We start from the raw sequence: 19,024 nt of genomic DNA, 5'->3' as shown, positions 1-19,024 counted from the left end.
AATTTCACGAGCAGGCTGTTCCGTTGATCGAATCGACTGGAACCCTCGACGTCGTAAGCGACGGTGTGCCAGCAACAACTTCTACATATAACGTTAATATCAAATGGGTGATCCCTACGTAAGAAATATTGATTTCAAATTTTTACCAGAAGGCCAACAATTTCAGGGAGCTGATAAATCGACCAGTACTCAATTGGTACTTGTTGAGTACACCAGTACTCAACTGGTACTTATTTTATCGACCCAGAAAGAATGAAATGTCAAGTCAACCTTAGCAGAATTTGAACTGAGAACGTGAAGATTGACAAAAAGCCACTAAGCATCTCGACCGGCGTGCTAACGATTCGGCCAACTCAGGCCATCGAAGTGAGGAATCTTATTTGGCAAATGCCCCAGACAGCGATTGAAACAACTTCTACAACTCTTGTACAAAGTTTTTAAGATCTGTGATCTATAAAACCATTCACCCCGCCCCTTCTCTCTCTCTTTCTATCCCTCTGTCTCCCTCTCTGTGAGCCGGCAATGTTGTTAGCACGCCGGGCAAAGCCCTTAGCGGCATTTTTTTTCTGGCATTTTACGTTCTAAGTTCAAATTCCGCCAAGGCTGACTTGACATTTCATCCTTTCGGGGTCGATAAATTAAGTACCAGTGAAACACTGGGGTTGATGTAATCGACTAGTATCCTTCCCTAAAATTTCTTGTGCCTATAATGAAAAAGGATTATTATTAGTATAAATGGTGACAGAATCATTGCAGAATCGAACGGTGTTTGTTCCGGCTTACGGTGTTCGTTCCGGCTTACGGTGTTCGTTCCGGCTTACGGTGTTTGTTCCGACTTACGGTGTTTGTTCCGGCTTACGGTGTTTGTTCCGACTTAAGGTGTTTGTTTCGGCTTACGGTGTTCCGCCTTACGTGTTTGTTCCGCCTTACGTGTTTGTTCCGCCTTACGTGTTTGTTCCGCCTTACGGTGTTTGTTCCGGCTCTTTAGATTCTCTGTTCACATCCTGCCTTTAATACATCCGGAGTCAATAAAACAAAATACCATGAAAGAAGGGATTTGAACAGAGAATGTATAGAGCCGGGACAAACTATGCTAGGCATTTTGTTCGACGCCCCAGAGAGTCTACCACCTTTCTTTCACAATAATCATTATTTCTACTATAGGCACAAGACCTGAAGTTTGGATGGAGGGGTCCAGTCGATTAGATAGATCCCAGTACACAACTGGTACTTAATATATCGACACCGAAAGGATGAAAGGCAAAGTTGACTTCGGCGGAATTTGAACTCAGAACATAAAGACAGAAGAAATATCGCTAAACATTTCGCCCGCCGTGCTAACAATTCAACCAGCTCACAGAAAGAGAAAGAAAGAGAGGGAGAGAGAGAGAGAGAGAGAGAGAGAGAGAGAAAGAGAGAGAGAGAGAGAGAGAGAGAGAGAGAATTGTCGTATAGATTACAAATCTTAAAAGCTTTGTAGAAGTTCTTTTAATCGTTGGTTCGGTCAGTTGCCAAATAAGATTTCTTACGATGGTGTCACCCATTTAGAATTAATGTTATATCTTGTGGATATAAAGAAGAAAGGAAGCGTTTTAATAATATAACAGACGAGTCTTTTTCTCAGATAAAAAGGTTTTTATTTAACAATAATACAATAAATAATTGAGTCACAGAGAAAAAAAGTACAACAGTAAAGAAACAACATAGAATAATTACTCTTTAAATATTACATTCGGAAAGCAAATACATAAAACTTGTCTTTGTGTGCACCAGAATGTTTCAGAAAATATATTAAGCATAAAAAGGGAAAAAAAAGATGTGTATATATTTGTTATAAATATTTTGCATTTCCGAGTTGAACAATGGTATATGCTGATGAAAGATAAACTCTGAAATAAAAAATTTAACATCGGCTTTCATATTGTAAAACGTGCCATGGGGAGGCGCAATGGCCCAGTGGTTAGGGCAGCGGACTCGCGGTCATAGGATCACGGTTTCGATTCCCAACCAGGGCGTTGTGAGTGTTTATTGAGCGAAAACACCTAAAGCTATATAGATATATACACACTTATATATATATATATATATATACACACACACACACATACGTATATATATATTTACAATATTTTCAATATTTACTTCTGTACATCACACCTAACGCTAAACACACACACACACACACACACATATATATATATATATATATATATATATATATATATGCGTATATTTCTCTTACATCTGGATTATTTTGTTCGTTTTTACCAATGTGTTAGAATTAAAATTTGTTTTCTTGAACTCTTCTCTTACAGAACTCGTTTCTTTTCTCTTTTATTCTTATTTCAGCACAAACCGTTCGTTCGCCTGAAACCGTTTCGCACTCGTATACTTTCACATACGTCCATCACACCCTCAACATCCTTTCCTTTCTCATTTCCTTCCCACTCGCGCACGCTCCTACCTCCTAATATCCACACTTTCTTCTCACATTCTTAACGATAACTCACACACGCACACACACACACACACACACACACACCAACATCTCTCATACCCCACGTATCTACGCCACCAAACTTCTGAATTTGCACATTTCTAGACATATACATGTCCCAAACAACCGCACACACACACACACACCTTCATACATGTCCATTTTCAGGTAAGGTTACACTTCTATACTTGCACATAGACACCCATCCATTGTGCGTGTGTGTGCGCGCGTGCGTGCGTGCGTGCTTGCGCATGTATATGTGAGAGAGAAAGAGGGTGAGAAAGAGCGAGAGAGAGAGAGAGAGTGAGTGAAGGTGTAGGTCCTGATGATTGACGCATTTGTACGTAGTCTGTTTCTGAGAGCTATTCTATAGGACCTCTGTCTAATTATTAAAACACTGATTTAATTATGAACATAGAAAGAAATTATATATTAATCCCTATTTTTGTAAGCAGTTGTATCCGTAAAAATTTTATTTGATATACGAAATGGACGTGTGTGTGTGTGTGTGTGTGTACGTGTGTGTGTGTGTTTGTGCGTGCGTGCTTGCGCGTGTGTATGTGAGAGAGAAAGAGGGTGAGAAAGAGCGAGAGAGAGAGAGAGTGAGTGAAGGTGTGTGTGTCGTGATGATTGACGTCTTTTAAGGTACACACACATATAGAAAATGTGACGTCATCGTATAAATTTTTTAGGATAGTTGATTTATGGAAAAGATTATGTTAAATTTTTGAAATGCAAATATGTGAATGGAAATTAAGTTCAGACCTCTGCATGGTAGCTAGACCTGGTAGAAATAGCAGCCAAATCTCCCTTAAATCACTCTACTGCCTTAATTCGACAATTCTGCCTTGTATTAACTCCCTCCTCATAAAACTGCATTTCATCGGTTCGTGACACTTTGTCCCTTATTTTTTTCTCTCTTTCTTTCATCGTTTGTTCTTCTTTCTAACTTTTATAGGCTTTTCCATTTCTCCTGATGAAGGACTCACCTCTGAAATCTTATGAGTTTTTCTCTTCTATTAAAGCATTTAGCTAACAGCGTATCTGTTGAACGCTGTCCTGTCTATGATGTCCTTTTTTCATTATTCAAAGCATGTACACTGTACATCAATGTCTGTCTGTCCGTGTGTATGTATGTATGTATGTATGTATGTATGTAATCAATCAGTTCCATTTCTGTATTTCCTGTCAATAGAGAAAGAGCCGGACTCTAACATAGATTCAAGGCTCCTTCATTGGAACTTTTATCAGCATCGTATGTATGTATGTATGTATGTATGTATGTATGTATGTATGTATGTATGTATGTATGTATGTAAGAATATGCAGTTTCTGGAATAATGTATATTCTACTTTAAAATTACTGAGATGACCAGGGATTCATAAGAATGTTTTTCTTCTGAAAAAAAATAAAGGAAAAAAATTGTTAGAAATTAATGAAGTTAACTCTAAATTTCCCGATTATCATCACACACACACACACACACATGTATATATATATACATATATATATAACAATATATTATAAATTAACTACCAACAAAAATAATTGGTAAGCTAACTTAAAAAATCATCACCTAAATAGCAGAAAAAAACGACAGTGAAGATATGCAGACTCTTCAAGAATCGATCCTTTTGGTAATATTAATAATAATAAAGGAGTTACGACGCAAAAACGTATAAATTCAAAAGAACATATTTATCTTCTTCAATATATATTTCAGTATAAAGAATTCATTAAGATGCTTAAATCAAAATTTCTTTACACATCATTCAGGAACAGATATTTTTTCTGATGTTATATCTGATGTTATATCTGTTCCTGAATGATGTGTAAAGAAATTTTGATTTAAGCATCTTAATGAATTCTTTATACTGAAATATATATTGAAGAAGATAAATATGTTCTTTTGAATTTATACGTTTTTGCGTCGTAACTCCTTTATTATTATTAATACGTATATATATATATATATATATATATATATATACACTCTTTCTTTTTATTCTTTGTAAGCCTAGTACTTTTTCTATCGGTTTCTTTTGCCGAACCGCTAAGTTACGGGGACGTAAACACACCAGCATCGGTTGTCAAGCAATGTTGGGGGACAAACACACACACACACACACACACAAACATGTTACAGACATTCTTTCTATGTTCTGTGTTTCCTCTCACTCACACACACTCTTGTACACTCACATATCGTACACACACTATTTCTTATACGACTGTCCGTTATTTCACATTCTTGTATACCTTCTCTTGTACACGAAGGCCTGACTTATCTACTGTGTTAATTTTAGATGTCGCATGCACGCACACACAGGCACAAACAGTTTCACTATGTTAATAAACTTATATCGGTTGTCTGTCCTAATCTGTTCGGATCTATCTTAAAACGGGGGCACCAGTTTTCATTTATGTTTTATGTAGTGTTTTTGGTACCGAAAGACTTTCAAACTTCGTATACTTATCTATTTTGTGTTATAGAACAGAAAAAAATTTTTGTATTCGAATTTATTTCATGTAAAAAATTGTCTTATTTCGATAATTTCTACTAATCACTGACGTCTATTCAGTTGAAAACAGTTAGCGCTGTAACGGTGTATATCGTATTAATCCCCTAACCCTAACCCTAACTAGACTGTTAACCGTAACCCTAACCCTAACCCGAGAATCCGAACTCTAAAATTGTTACACACACAGATACGCACAGCGTAATTTATTATATAAACAATATATGCGTATAAATTACGATTAAACCGGATGAACTATGTCACAGGGAATAACATTTTTATGACCGCCCAGCAGTAACTCTATTCAGCTGAATAGACGTCAGTGATTGGTTGAAATTACAGAAATACGACAACTTTAACATGGAATAACTTGCGATGTACATTTTTTTGTTAAGAAGACTAAGAGTAAAAGATGTTTTATATGACACATTCTACCAGTGTCCCAAGTTTCAAAGTGTTTCGTTAGTGTTTCGTTAAGAAAATACTGGTGCCCCCATTTTAAAATAGATCCATCTGTTCATTTACTGGCACTATAGCTCGTATCTCTCACGACGAGCCTTCTATGTTGTATAATTTGTTTTTTGTGTTCGACCGTGCGACATGGTAAAAAGGAGCCTTTCCCGTCTACGTCGCCATCTCCTTTGGTTCGCTCGGTCGAAGTATTACAGATTCCTAGCCCCGAAATACCGAAATACTAGGCAAGAGTATAAACCACTGACCTGAAGTTTTATTTATTTTTTATTTTTTATTTTTGTTACAACTTGCATTGTTTTAGTTTAAAAAAAAAACTATTTAAAAGATTTATATGTATGAGGCAATGCTTCTTGAAAACCACAGCTGCGCACGCACGCACACACACACACGCACACAGGCATGCGCGTACACCAACACAGAGTTATACAATCAATTACATTGAAATCAAGAGGAGATGTTTTACTTACTGCTTCCAGCTTTGTGAGACATAACGTACTTTTCATTATTTCCACTTTCTCTTCTGGCTTCGAGCCAATGCTCGTTTTCATACTCGATGATAAAGTTCGGGTAACTGAAACTAATATATTACAATTAATAAATTTAATAAACTTAATAATAAAGAAAACTTTTACGACAGTATTTACAATAATCAGTTCTGTTTAATTAAATCAATGAGTTTATCATTTCATCTCTGATATTAATTATTTGATACCCAATTTGTTATTCGTGATAAAGAAAGTAAAAATGACAGGCAGTTTGAGTAAACCAGATCTTGTTAATTTCGCTTCAGTTCGGCTGTGGTCAAAGTTTCACTTGGAAGGGTTAGTGTTGGTCTTGAAAGAATTGCTGCCTCCCAGCAAATTTATTGAAAGGTGGGTGAGAGTTGCAAGTAAGGTCCGAGTGAAAGATTCTGCTCTGAGGATGTTCAAACAGACAGAAGAAAGGCAAACTGGGAGAGACTCCTTGTCTGAATGGTCAAGCTGACCATAGATGATGAGGTGTTTCTCTCTGTAGCCTCCGGAAGCTTCTATTTGACTTCTAATTGTTTTACTTATGATTTCGTTATTTTCCATGTTTCGTTATTTTCCATGTTTCCATGTTTCGTTATTTTCCATGTTTCCATGTTTCGTTATTTTCCATGTTTCCATGTTTCGTTATTTTCCATGTTTCCATGTTTCCATGTAATCCCACACAAAATCATCTATACCCTCGTCGATGTTTTGTCAAACCTTATGTTTCATAACGAAAATATTATTATTATCTTTTATTATAAGGCAGGGCGGCAAACTGGCAAAATTTTTAGCATGCCGGACAAAATGCTTAGCAGTATTTTGTCCGTTTATACATCCTGAGTTCAAATTCCGCCGAGGTCGACTTTGCCTTTCCCCCTTTCTGTGGTCGATAAAATAATTACCAGTTTGACACCGGTACCGATGCAATCGACTAACCCCTTACCTCCAACAAATATTCAGGCGTTGTGCCTATAGTAGAAAGGATTATTATTATGGAATTATATTATACAGCAATGAGATATAAAGTATGTCTGTAAACTTTCCTTTTATATATGTACACTGTGAAAGTGTTCAAAAGAACAATTATTAAATGATTAAAGATGTTAATTATGAGTAAGAAGATAATATATACTTCGCATTGAAAGTCACAGTTTGTGGATTCTGAGAGTTAAACGGATTTTTATTGAGTTTATCTTTCTGGAACCACGATGTAGAATTCGTCCCTGTTCCATTGAAAATGAATTCGACATCATCACCATCTTCTTTCTTGAACCGAAATTCCACCTGCAAATAGAAAGTAAACTCGAACCAGTGACAAATCTCAGAGAATGTGGTGGGGAGGCAGAGTTGTAGAAAGAAAAAGGAGACTAGAATGAGATATAAGGAGGGAGTAGGAGGGCGAGAAGGAGATGGAGAGAACAGTGGGGAAAGAGTTAGACTTTGAGAGCAGGAGAAAAAGACTGGAGAAAACGAAAAATAGGAGGAAGAGGAGGGGGAGGGAGAGATATAGAGAGACAGAAAGGAGGAAAATGAGAGGACGAAATGCTATGTCGTGCTAGAAGTGAAAAATTAAGAGAGTGGGAGAGAAAGAGATTGGGTTTAAGAGGAAAACGTGGGTGACTCATGAGACTGAGAATCGGACTACTAACTAATGAGTCATGATTTAGGAGTCTTTCTAAAAGTTTCGTTGCATCTGTGGGAAGTAGAAAACCCTGACAAAGCCAGGACAAAAACAAAAACAAAAGATAAAAATATCAAGAATCAATCTCACATCAATGACACATTGATGTTCTGTGGAGGAATGAAGGGAGACATCAGGACCGGAAGTAAATGAGTTGTGGCATCACCTCAAGAAACGGGGATTTTTGATCAGCCTCTTCCTTGGTCGAGACTCTTAGATGGAGCAGATGACAGAGAGATAGTAGCTTCTGACTAAATGCTGGGATAGTGTACGCGTGTAGGTATGTCCAACAAGTTCTTTTGACCCTGATAGAGTGTAGCTTTTCTGAAGTTCGTCTCGAATTAAAAGCATTTTTACCGTCCCATCTACATATTCGTGAATTTCAACCTAAATTTCATCCTTCCACCTCTTCCTCAAACATTTTTCCTCGCTGACACACAATCTTCTCATAATCTTTCTCTGTCTTCCTCTAACTCATGTCTACTCAACCCTATATACTTACACTTATAACCACTCACCATTCTGATTTTGATCTTAGCAGTTAAAGCCCCTTGTTATTCTACTTCAAAATATGTATTCCTCATCGATCCAACATCAGTTGTGGTTCCATCACTCTCCAAACTTGTCCTTAAATCCCCTTCCTTCTTAGTTCTAATGCTCACAATCCCTCTTAACCCTCACACTCCTACACCAACGCACCGATGACGAGACTGAACCATTCGACATTGTCAACCATTTGCATTAGATTTTTTATAACCTGGAGGTATTCCTGGTCAACACACCGACTCAATTTCCAAACACTTTCGGTTATGTTGCTGTCTATGAAATCCCCATCTCTACGATCTGACGTTTGTCGCGTTATTTTATCGACTCTTGAATGATGACTTCGGCGGAATTTGAACTTGGAAAGTAAATATCCGTAACTAAATACCACTAGCAATTTCCCCAAGACACCTGATGAAGGCTGGAGGGTATATCAGCTGAAACATTGTGTTAACAACAAACAAGATGAGGACAAATATCCGTCAAATGTAAATAATGTAAATAAAGTACATAATTCCTCATCTCGTAAATATAGAAGTGAAAATAATGACCTGACACTCTAAAACCGAGTATAATTCTAGAATCGAGATTTTTGTGGAGGGACAAAAGTAGGTCTCAAAAACTCAACGATAAAATCTCAAAAACTACTAAAAGACTTTAAAAAATATGGCTGCTATTTCTAGCAGATGGAACGACCACATAGAGCTTCAATCGTTATCTTTTCTCTTTAACTTGTTTCATTCATCTCTCTTACATTATGCTCCACCTTTTAATAAAGGACAGAACACGATGGATAATCTAGTTATACACATATCGTGTATGAAAATAAGCCAGGGTATTAAAACTGGATCCTGTTTCTCACTAAAGATAAACTGCAAGAACAAAATGGAGAGTACCAAGGACACCATTGCAATATTGTCAGAAAAAAGGTAAAAAGCCAAATACGCACAAAAGATATCGGATTGACCAAAATGGAGATTGTTTATTAAATGAGAAGGATTTTGGGATTTTTTTTAAAACGGGGGCCACATTTTTCATTAATGTTTTACGTAGTGTTTTTGGTACGGAAAGACTTTCAAACTTCGTATACTTATCTATTTTGTGTTATAGAACAGAAAAATATTTTTGGATTCGAATTTATTTCATGTAAAAAATTGTCTTATTTCGATAATTTCAACCAATCACTGACGTCCATTCAGTCGATATACATTAAGTGCCGACTACATAAACAAACGATTCTTCGTTTTATTTGCTTTTTTCATTTTGAATTTGCTTTAACCCTAATCCTAACCCTAACCCTAACTCTAACCCTAGGGTTAGGGTTAGGGTTAGAGTTAGGGTTAGGGTTAGGGTTAATTGTTTCAGAATCGTTTGTTTATGTAGTCGGCACTTAATGTATATCGGCTGAATGGACGTCAGTGATTGGTTGACATTACAGAAATACGACAACTTTAACATGGAATAATTTATGGATTTCTTTTTTTTTTAAGAAGACTAAGAGAAAAAGATGTTTTATATGACACATTCTACCAGTGATCCAAGTTTCAAAGTGTTTCGTTAATGAAAAATGTGGCCCCCGTTTTAAAAAAGATCCGGATTTTGAAGTTTCAAAAATTCATTACCTTTTCAATGGGCAGTTTGTCCCAGTATAAATAAATAGGAGTTCTTATAAATGAGTCTTTGGTCATCTTAAATACTTTCTGCCTGTTGTTACCTGTATCAGAAATAGATAGAAATCAATAATTTAGATGTAAGTGTACAGACAAGATGTTAACCCTTAAATGGCAAGAATGTGTTTCATGAATGTGTTTAACAAACAGGCAAGAAACAAAGCACATAAGAAAATTGTGATTTACCTACCGTTTCCGGAGAGCAAAATATACGATGAACAGTTGCAAGCATAATCTCTAATTTCTCTGTCGTAAAACGACCGATGCATATAACATGAGCCATTGCAATAGCTAAAATATTCGCACGCATTGTGTAAGATACACCGAAGTGCACAGTCTTCAACAGACGTTGTGTGTTTAGTCGTTTTAATCCGAGAACATAAGCATTTTGATGTAGTGATTTCGCCGAAAAGGACTTTTGTACACGCTGATAACCCAGTTCTCGAAGCCATGAAAAATACGAGAGTGAAAGCTGGCAGCAGTACGAGAATCAAACGAAATTGGATTGGTGCTTCCATTCCTGAAAAATATACAAGAATACATACATACTTAAATTCACGCCCTCCATTATATATATATATATATATATATATATATATATATATATATATATATACATGCATACATGAGTGTGTGTGCATGCGTGTGTGTGTGTATACGAGGTGTGATCAATAAGTATCCGGATTATTCCGAGAGTGATGAAGCTAAAACACGTAGAGTAAAACCGCTTGGCAACGAGTGACCTGGAACTCATGCACACTAAGTTTTTAAATATACATATATATCATCATCATCATCGTTTAATGTCCGCTTTCCATGCTAGCATGGGTTGGACGATTTGACTGAGGACTGGTGAAACCGGATGGCAACATCAGGCTCCAATCTAATTTGGCAGAGTTTCTACAGCTGGATGCCCTTCCTAACGCCAACCACTCAGAGAGTGTAGTGGGTGCTTTTACGTGTCACCCGCACGAAAACGGCCACGCTCGAAATGGTGTCTTTTATGTGCCACCCACACAAGCCAGTCCAGGGGCACTGGCAACGATCTCACTCGAAAATCCTACGGGAGCCAGTCAGGCGGTACTGGCAACGGCCACGCTCAAAATGGTGCATCTCATGTGCCACCCGCAGAAGAGCCAGTCCAGGGGCACTGGCAACGATCTTACTTGGCTTGCCGGGTCTTCTCACGCACAGCACATTTCCAAAGGTCTCGGTCAGTAGTCATCGCCTCGGTGAGGCCCAATGTACGAAGGTCTTGCCTCACCACCTCAGCCCAGGTCTTCCTGGGCCTACCTCTTCCACGGGTTCCCTCAACTGTTAGGGTGTGGCACTTTTTCACGCAGCTATCGTCATCCATTCTCACCACATGTCCATACCAGCAGAATCGTCTCTCTTGCACACCACAACTGATGCTTCTAATGTTCAGCTTTTCTCTCAAGATACTTACACTCTGACGGGTATTCACATTGACATTACACATCAAACGGAGCATACTGGCTTCATTCCTTGCGAGCTTACGTATGTCCTCAGCAGTTACAGCCCATGTTTCACTGCCATGTAGCATGGCTGTTCGTACGCATGCGTCATACAGTCTGCCTTTTACTCTGAGTGAGAGTCCCTTTGTCGCCAGCAGGGGTAAGAGCTCTCTAAACTTTGCCCAGGCTATTCTTATTCTAGCAGCTACACTTTCAGCGCACCCACCCCCACTACTAACTTGGTCGCCCAGATAGCGGAAGCTATCGACTACCTCTAGTTTTTCACCCTGGAATGAGATAGAAGTTGTTTCCTGTTTGTTTACAGTCTTTATTGCACCTGAACATCTGCCACAAACAAAAACTAACTTGCTAGTTAACCTGCCTTTGATGTTGCTGCACCTCTTATGTGTCCATAGCTTGCACCGGGTACATCTTATAGAGTTACTACCTACTCTTTTTCTACATACTGAGCAGGGCCATCTACCTGAAGGGGTTTGTGTTTTATCTACCTTCCTACTTATTAGGATTTTGGTTTTAGCTAGGTTGACTCTAAGGCTCTTCAATTTATATATATATATATATATATATATATATATGCATGTATGTATGGGCTCACAAATACTTTATTACCTCGGGTTCGTTCAAACTCTCCTGTGAAACCTTTTTTTCCAACTAGCTGCCATTCTTGAAATCTAAACCCACAAGTTTTCATTCCCTCTCTGTTTATTTTCTCGTATTCCTTTCTGCTGAAGAGCGTAGGCTCGAAACATAAAAGACTTTCCCACTTTGCCAAGCGTCAAAACCAATACACCAGTTTGTTGTTAATACACCTATTTTCGTCTTTTGTTTTTCTATAAATTTCAACTATACAATATATATACATATATTTGTCTTCTGTAGTAATAGACTCAAAGAAGTCAAAATATTTTATTACTCTTCTGTACCGAGTATGTTCCATGTATATTTATTTTTGTGTGTGTGTGTGCGTATATATATATATATATATAGTCTGTTAAAGTCTGTCATACCGGCCATGACGAAGGGAAATAGCCCTGAAACTCGAGTCGCCTTTATATATTTATATTTATATATTTGATCCTTTATATTGAACACTCAATATTTCATCTACATTCAATACTTTCTTTCATGGTGCCATCCATTTTTATTTTATTTTATTTTATATTATATATTGTATATTATATTATATATTGTATATTCCATATTCTATACCCCACATTGGTTCTGCAGGAATATAAATAAAACATAAAAAACAGACAGTGTTGGAACTCTTTTAAACAAAATAATATATATATATATATATATATATATATATATATATATATATATAGAGAGAGAGAGAGAGAGAGAGAGAGAGAGAGAGAGAGAAAGAGAGAAAGAGAGAGAGAGAAATGTGGGTTTCTTTCAGTTTTCGTCCGTCATATACGTTGAAAAAGGATTTTATCGGCTGAGATTTAAACTAAATTGCCCCTGGCGCTGGTGCCACGCAATGGGACAGAATCTGGAACTATGTGGCTGGGAAGCAAACCTCTTACAGTACAGGAACATCTGCACCTAAAAACATTGCCGTTCCCATGACGGGAATGGAGACCGGGACGCCAGGTTGACAGCCAGGAATCTTAACTTCTATATCCTTAAATATTACTCTTTATCTAAAACATAATTATTTTTACACTGGTAGAAGGTCACGATTTTTCTTAAGCGAAAATATAAAATTGATTCGATGTCATTTAAGCTTCGTTTTCTCATTTCGTTAAATACGAAAGGGGAAGTCGAATAGAGATTACATAATGGCATTTTAATTCGAGAGAGCTTCATTGATTCTCTCATTCACTGCCCTTTTCTAAAAAGGATTTCTGTTATAGACATAAGGGACATACGAGGCACATAGACGAACTACAATATCCACCACGGTGGGATTCTAAAGAGAATATTAAGATACGTGACTGAATACTAAAAATATTTTATCAGTCGATTCATGATTTCTACAAATCCATCCCTACCCTTTCCATTCCCTTTGGAAATGAGAAATTATAATGGTAAACCTAATGTAATGAAAGCACAAGTTAGTTACAGTATTTTATATTATAGAATTATAAAGCAATTTCAGTAATTACCTCTCCTTTCATTCCTAATAATCATTAATTCACTTCGTTCTGATGATTTAAAAATAAATTCAGGATATTTCGCGATTGATTTCTTTTTGCGTTGGCTTCGAAAAGATGATGTCTTTAAAACAAAACTCTCCCGAGTTTTTCCACTCTTACAAAAATTGGTGGGCAACTTGAACTTTCTTTTCTTCTAACTACAGAAGTTGTCGCCAGGTAATTTCACTTTTCGTAAATAAGTTCTAAAAATTTCATGTCTTTCTCTCCAGAATGCTTTGTTATTTAGAAGGTAAGTCAAGCATCAGTTTTACCCGTAGCTTTGTTAGGTTTTCCTCAACGACTGTTTCTATCCATCGATCTCAGCAAATAAACCGCTTGAAACAAGTCGACTGTTTGTATGCATGGTAAGCAAAACAACTTATTTTAACTTCGCAATATATCGATAGCTTTAAATTTTTAATTTTGCACTAGATAAATTGCACTAAATGCTCTCGAAAAACCTGGTCAACGAGTACAGGAAGAGAATCCAAATCTTTTTGAAATAAAGCCACGCTTTGGATTGTATTTCGATTTAAAATAAACGTTTATAATGTCCCCCTTGAACTATCTTTTCCTCTAACTCCAGAAGTTGTCGCCAGGTAATTTCACTTTTCGTAAATAAATTCTAAAATTTCAAGTCTTATATTAGTTTGTCTTTCTCTCCGGAATGCTTTGCTATTTAGAAGGTAAGTAAAGCATCAGTTTTACCCGTAGCTTTCTTAGGTTTTCAACAACGACTGCTTCTATCCATCGATCTTAGCAAATAAACCGTTTGAAACAAGTCGACTGTGTTTGTACGCATGGTAAGCAAAACAATTTTGTTTTAACTTCGCAATATATCAATAGCTTTGAAGTTTTAATTTTTTCATTTTACACTAGATAAATTACATTAAATGCCCTCGGAAAAAAACTGGATTGTGTTTCGATTTAAAGTAAACGTTGATAATGTTCCCCTAGAAACGAATGAATGCTACGAATTCCCTTTTGAATTAGCAAACAAAATTCTTTTCAATATTTTATGTAATCCAGCGTTGTGAGTTCGGATTTGGCCAAGATTACATTCACTGTTAATACCAGATTTGACATCGATTGATATAGGTGCTAATGGTTATTATTTCAAAAACCTTAAAAGTTTTTCAAATGACGGACACAAAAGAGATGAGTTGGGGGTAGAGTCAGCAGTGGAGGCGCAATGGAGCCTGGTGTAGCCATCTGGTTCACCAGTCCTCAGTCAAATCGTCCAACCCATGCTAGCATGGAAAGCGGACGTTAAACGATGATGATGATGATGATATATATATATATATGTATATATATATATATATATATATATATATATATATTTAGGTGTAGGTGAGTCTGTTACTTTCTAGTTACATGGATCCGGGTTCAGTCCCACTGCGTGACACGTTGCGAAAGGGCCTTCTACTGTAACCTCAGATTGGTCAAAGCCCAAAAGCTTCTGAGTCGGTTTGGAACTGGAAGGGCCAGATGTATATCTATCTATGTGTATGTATATATGTCCATATATATGTATACACACACATACATACATATCTATATACATACATACATATATGTATACATATATATATATATATATATATATAGTGTAAGTATCTTGAGAGAAAAGCTGAACATTAGAAGCATCAGTTGTGGCGTGCAAGAGAGACGATTGCGCTGGTATGGACATGTGGTGAGAATGGAGGAGGATAGCTGCGTGAAAAAGTGCCACACCCTAACAGTTGAGGGAACCCGTGGAAGAGGTAGGCCCAGGAAGACCTGGGCTGAGGTGGTGAGGCAAGACCTTCGTACATTGGGCCTCACCGAGGCGATGACTACGGACCGAGACCTTTGGAAATGGGCTGTGCGTGAGAAGACCCGGCAAGCCAAGTAAGATCGTTGCCAGTGCCCCTGGACTGGTTCTTGTGCGGGTGGCACATGAGATGCACCATTTTGAGCGTGGCCGTTGCCAGTACCGCCTGACTGGCTCCTGTAGGATTTTCGAGCGAGATCGTTGCCAGTGCCCCTGGACTGGCTTGTGCGGGTGGCACATAAAAGACACCATTTCGAGCGTGGCCGTTTTCGTGCGGGTGACACGTAAAAGCACCCACTACACTCTCTGAGTGGTTGGCGTTAGGAAGGGCATCCAGCTGTAGAAACTCTGCCAAATCAGACTGGAGCCTGGTGTTGCCATCCGGTTTCACCAGTCCTCAGTCAAATCGTCCAACCCATGCTAGCATGGAAAGCGGACGTTAAACGATGATGATGATGATGATGATGATATATACATATATATATATATATACTTATATGCATATATATACATGTATATACTTACATGTAATATATATATACATATATATATATATACTTATAAATATATATATGTATATATATGGATATATATATATTTATGCATATGTATATATATGTATATATGTATTTGAAGGTTTGGAGGTGATGTAAAGAAATTATATAGAAAAAAAATTAAGGTACTCAGAAATCTGGATGTTTGTACATTTACAGATTTTTATTAATGTCACATATTAAATAAAGCGCTTTTCACCTAATCGTGTAGGATTTTCAAATTGTTATATATGTATATATGTATATATATGTATATATATGCATATATGTATATGTATTTATATGTATATATATTTATATGTTGAGCTTAGTGAAAAGTAGTGTAGCACGGAGAAGATATTCTCATCTCTATACAAAAAAGAAATTTGAAAAAAAAAATAACATGAATCTCAAAAGATTTACTAGAAAAGATTTGCTGTATTTTTAACAATGTACTTTACATTTGACAAGTGAAATTAGTCTTTCTAACTCATTTTATTTTTACTCTTCTTGTTATATTCCCTTTCATCTGACTAATGCTATTATTTAAATGAGTTCCCTTCTTAGCTGTTCAATTAGCTAAAACGTCTTCTATAATAAACGAATGACCAAAGCAAGCTTCGAATTGCTCGTCGCAACTTTTATGACGTAGCGCTGTGTGCCACTTTTATGACGCGGACTTATACGATCCCAACGAATGGGGTAGACACCAACTGTGTCCGTTTGATATATTCCCAAATGCCCTGCTAACAGAAGTAACCAATCCAAAACAATTCTCAACGAACTATAACAACTTCTCAACTATTTCCTGCTTTAAATTGGAGAGGGAAACAGAAAAAGGAATAACAAAATATAACAGTCTTATGTCTCTGATGGTTTCTGGTATCCCACACAAGATGTGGAATGGGCTTTAGGATTATTGCATCGGAATTTGACAAACCAGATTATAACAATGATGACTACAAATCCTAGCATGGAAAGTAGGACTATCGCATAGGTGGGTAGGCGGCCTTCTGATCCATTAGTTTCAACATCTTTTTCTTCAACTGCAAAAGATGAAAAGTAAAACATATATTTTTTGTTTTTAATGATAAAAAAAAAAAGTAATATCAGCCAGGTTTAACCCTTTTCATACTATCCTACTTAAAACTGCTTTTGTTTCCATTGTACAAATCCTCAGTTTTAAAGAGATGTAAAGAAAACCTTCCTTGTGTTCCAAACACTAATTTAGTAAGGATAAGGTTATTTCGCTAAATTCTTCATCATTTTCAAAATTTATTAAAACAAAGGCAATGTATTTCAGCAGAAATATGGTAAGAAAAGGATTAACATACACAAATATCCCACACTATAATGTCTAAATGATTATAGGCGCAGGAGTGGCTATAGGCGCAGGAGTGGTTGTGTGGTAAGTAGCTTGCTTACCGACTACATGGTCCCGGGTTCAGTCCCACTGTGTGGCATCTTGGGCAAGTGTCTTCTACTATAGCCTCGGGCCGACCTAAGCCTTGTGAGTGGATTTGGTAGACGGAAACTGAAAGAAGCCTGTTGTATATACGTATATATATATATGTATGTGTGTATGTGTTTGTATGTCTGTGTTTGTGCCCCCAACATCGCTTGACAACCGATGCTGGTGTGTTTATGTCCTCGTAACTTAGCGGTTCGGCAAAAGAGACCGATAGAATAAGTACTAGGCTTCCAAAGAATAAGTCCTGGGGTCGATTTGCTCGATTAAAGGCAGTGCTCCAGCATGGCCACAGTCAAAAACAGGCTGAAACAAGTAAAAGAGTAAAAGAGATGTTCCCCTTCAGATTAATCCATTATTTAAAAAGGTTATGTTGCATTGGCAAAGGGGATTAAATTTCTTCTTTCTAACACAAAAATGGAAGGTTAACAGATGAGTCGATCATTTAGAAGGGTTTTATAGTTTTTGTCACGTTTTGCCTCTAATTATGTTTTTCTCTTCTTCGGGTAGTGCGATCGGGTTGGTTAATCTCCGCTTGTGTCCATTTCAGGATGGCTGCACTATAGCAGGCTACAGTAACCGCCCATATGTTGATGGCAGTCACAAGGTTCGAGTCGAGTTTTGACTTCAAGAAAAGTTTAAAGCGCTTGAAACATTCAGCGGTGACCTTGTCTTTCATTTCTTTATGCAAGATATCCTCCGGCTCCAGGATCCTAAGGCTTTCCATTCTCTCTCCGTTTGGCAATTCTATGCCCTAAAAATTTACCCTTTCCCCTCGCTTTAAAGGAAGCACTGCACACTTCGCGATACCAAATTTCAGGCTCTGGTTTTTCAAACAATTTCATCATTACCGTTATTATTATTATTATTATTATTATTATTATTATTATTATTATTATTTTAAAGAAAGGATTGATGTAACTCTTCACGAAGGTAAATAGTCAAGACGAAGAGTGCGGTTTTAGATGTTTTATTCTTTGTTTTCTGTCGTCTTCCTTTTTCTTTCTTTCTTTCTGCTTATTAAAAAACTGACAAAAACTGATGATGTCATTCCATCAACGTATGGACGCTGGTTACTCTCGTTCATAGTTTACGTTTAAATTTCTGAAATTTTGAATTTTCAATCACCTTTTGGTTTGAACTTGAGAAAGACAGACGTTCTGTCGAAATATTGTTCAAAGAATAAAACATCTAAAATCGCACTCTTCGTCTTGACTATTATTATTATTATTATTATTATTATTATTATTAGCAGTAGTAATTTCCTTACCTTTTTCTAAGGTATATTTTGGTGAGCAGAGATACAAGTCACAAAAACGCCAAGTGAAATCTTGTTCAGATACCTTTCGGATCAAAAGAGTAGATTTGTCACCATTCTGTGTAACTTCATAGTTACCATAGTTGTAACAAGTAGGGTTACATTCATATCTACCATTGCCGTTTTCCCAGAACACAATTCTGTTCATATTGGCTACTTCAATATCAAGTGTGACATCGCCTCCTAATGCAACTGGTCCTGAAATAAAAAAGACAAATCAATATTATTGATTGGTTTCCCATATGAAAGATTTTAGGAGATTTTTCATCATCATTGCCATTTTAACACCTACTCTTCCCTGCTTGGGAGCAGAGTTTACTTTGTGTACAACTGGATGCTCTTCCTGTCCTAA

At 36.9% G+C, this 19,024-nt stretch overlaps 2 protein-coding genes across 11 annotated transcripts in view; both read right to left on the bottom strand.

Moving 5' to 3' along the window:
* Positions 1-3,429: 3,429 nt before the first annotated feature.
* On the bottom strand, positions 3,430-14,798 carry LOC106880398 (uncharacterized). Its single transcript, XM_089345689.1, has 6 exons — positions 13,508-14,798; positions 10,088-10,417; positions 9,850-9,941; positions 7,136-7,287; positions 5,959-6,068; positions 3,430-3,896 (listed from the first exon to the last, which is right to left on the bottom strand). Exons 1-6 carry the CDS (start codon positions 13,530-13,532, stop codon positions 3,847-3,849), a joined length of 759 nt encoding a protein of 252 aa, XP_089201815.1. The 5' UTR covers positions 13,533-14,798; the 3' UTR covers positions 3,430-3,846.
* Positions 14,799-16,049: 1,251 nt separating this feature from the next.
* Positions 16,050-19,024, bottom strand: part of LOC106878976 (uncharacterized) — a 47,875-nt gene continuing 44,900 nt past the window's right edge. For all 10 annotated transcript variants that reach the window (XM_089345675.1, XM_089345679.1, XM_089345671.1 and 7 more), the window contains 2 exons: positions 18,625-18,870; positions 16,050-16,932 (listed from right to left, as the gene is read on the bottom strand). In XM_089345675.1, the coding sequence (XP_089201801.1) occupies positions 16,748-16,932; positions 18,625-18,870 (431 nt within the window). In that variant the 3' untranslated portion in view covers positions 16,050-16,747. The remainder of the gene's footprint in view (positions 16,933-18,624; positions 18,871-19,024) is intronic.

Source organism: Octopus bimaculoides, chromosome 29 (assembly GCF_046866305.1).
Source record: "Octopus bimaculoides isolate indiv1 chromosome 29, ASM4686630v1, whole genome shotgun sequence".
In the NCBI taxonomy this organism is placed as follows: Eukaryota; Metazoa; Mollusca; class Cephalopoda; order Octopoda; family Octopodidae; genus Octopus; species Octopus bimaculoides.
The sequence above is the reverse complement of the archived record's forward strand: the minus strand, read 5'-3'. Positions and strand labels throughout refer to the sequence as shown.

Bases quoted from the DNA above. Each gene is read 5' to 3' on its own strand.
- LOC106880398 (XM_089345689.1), bottom strand. From the start codon at position 13,532: ATGATTATTAGGAATGAAAGGAGAG. The intron at 9,942-10,087 runs GTAGGTAAATCA...TTTCTGATACAG, and splicing joins TATTTTGCTCTCCGGAAACG to GTAACAACAGGCAGAAAGTA. The intron at 7,288-9,849 runs GTAATGAATTTT...TTCTATTTGCAG, and splicing joins ACAAACTGCCCATTGAAAAG to GTGGAATTTCGGTTCAAGAA.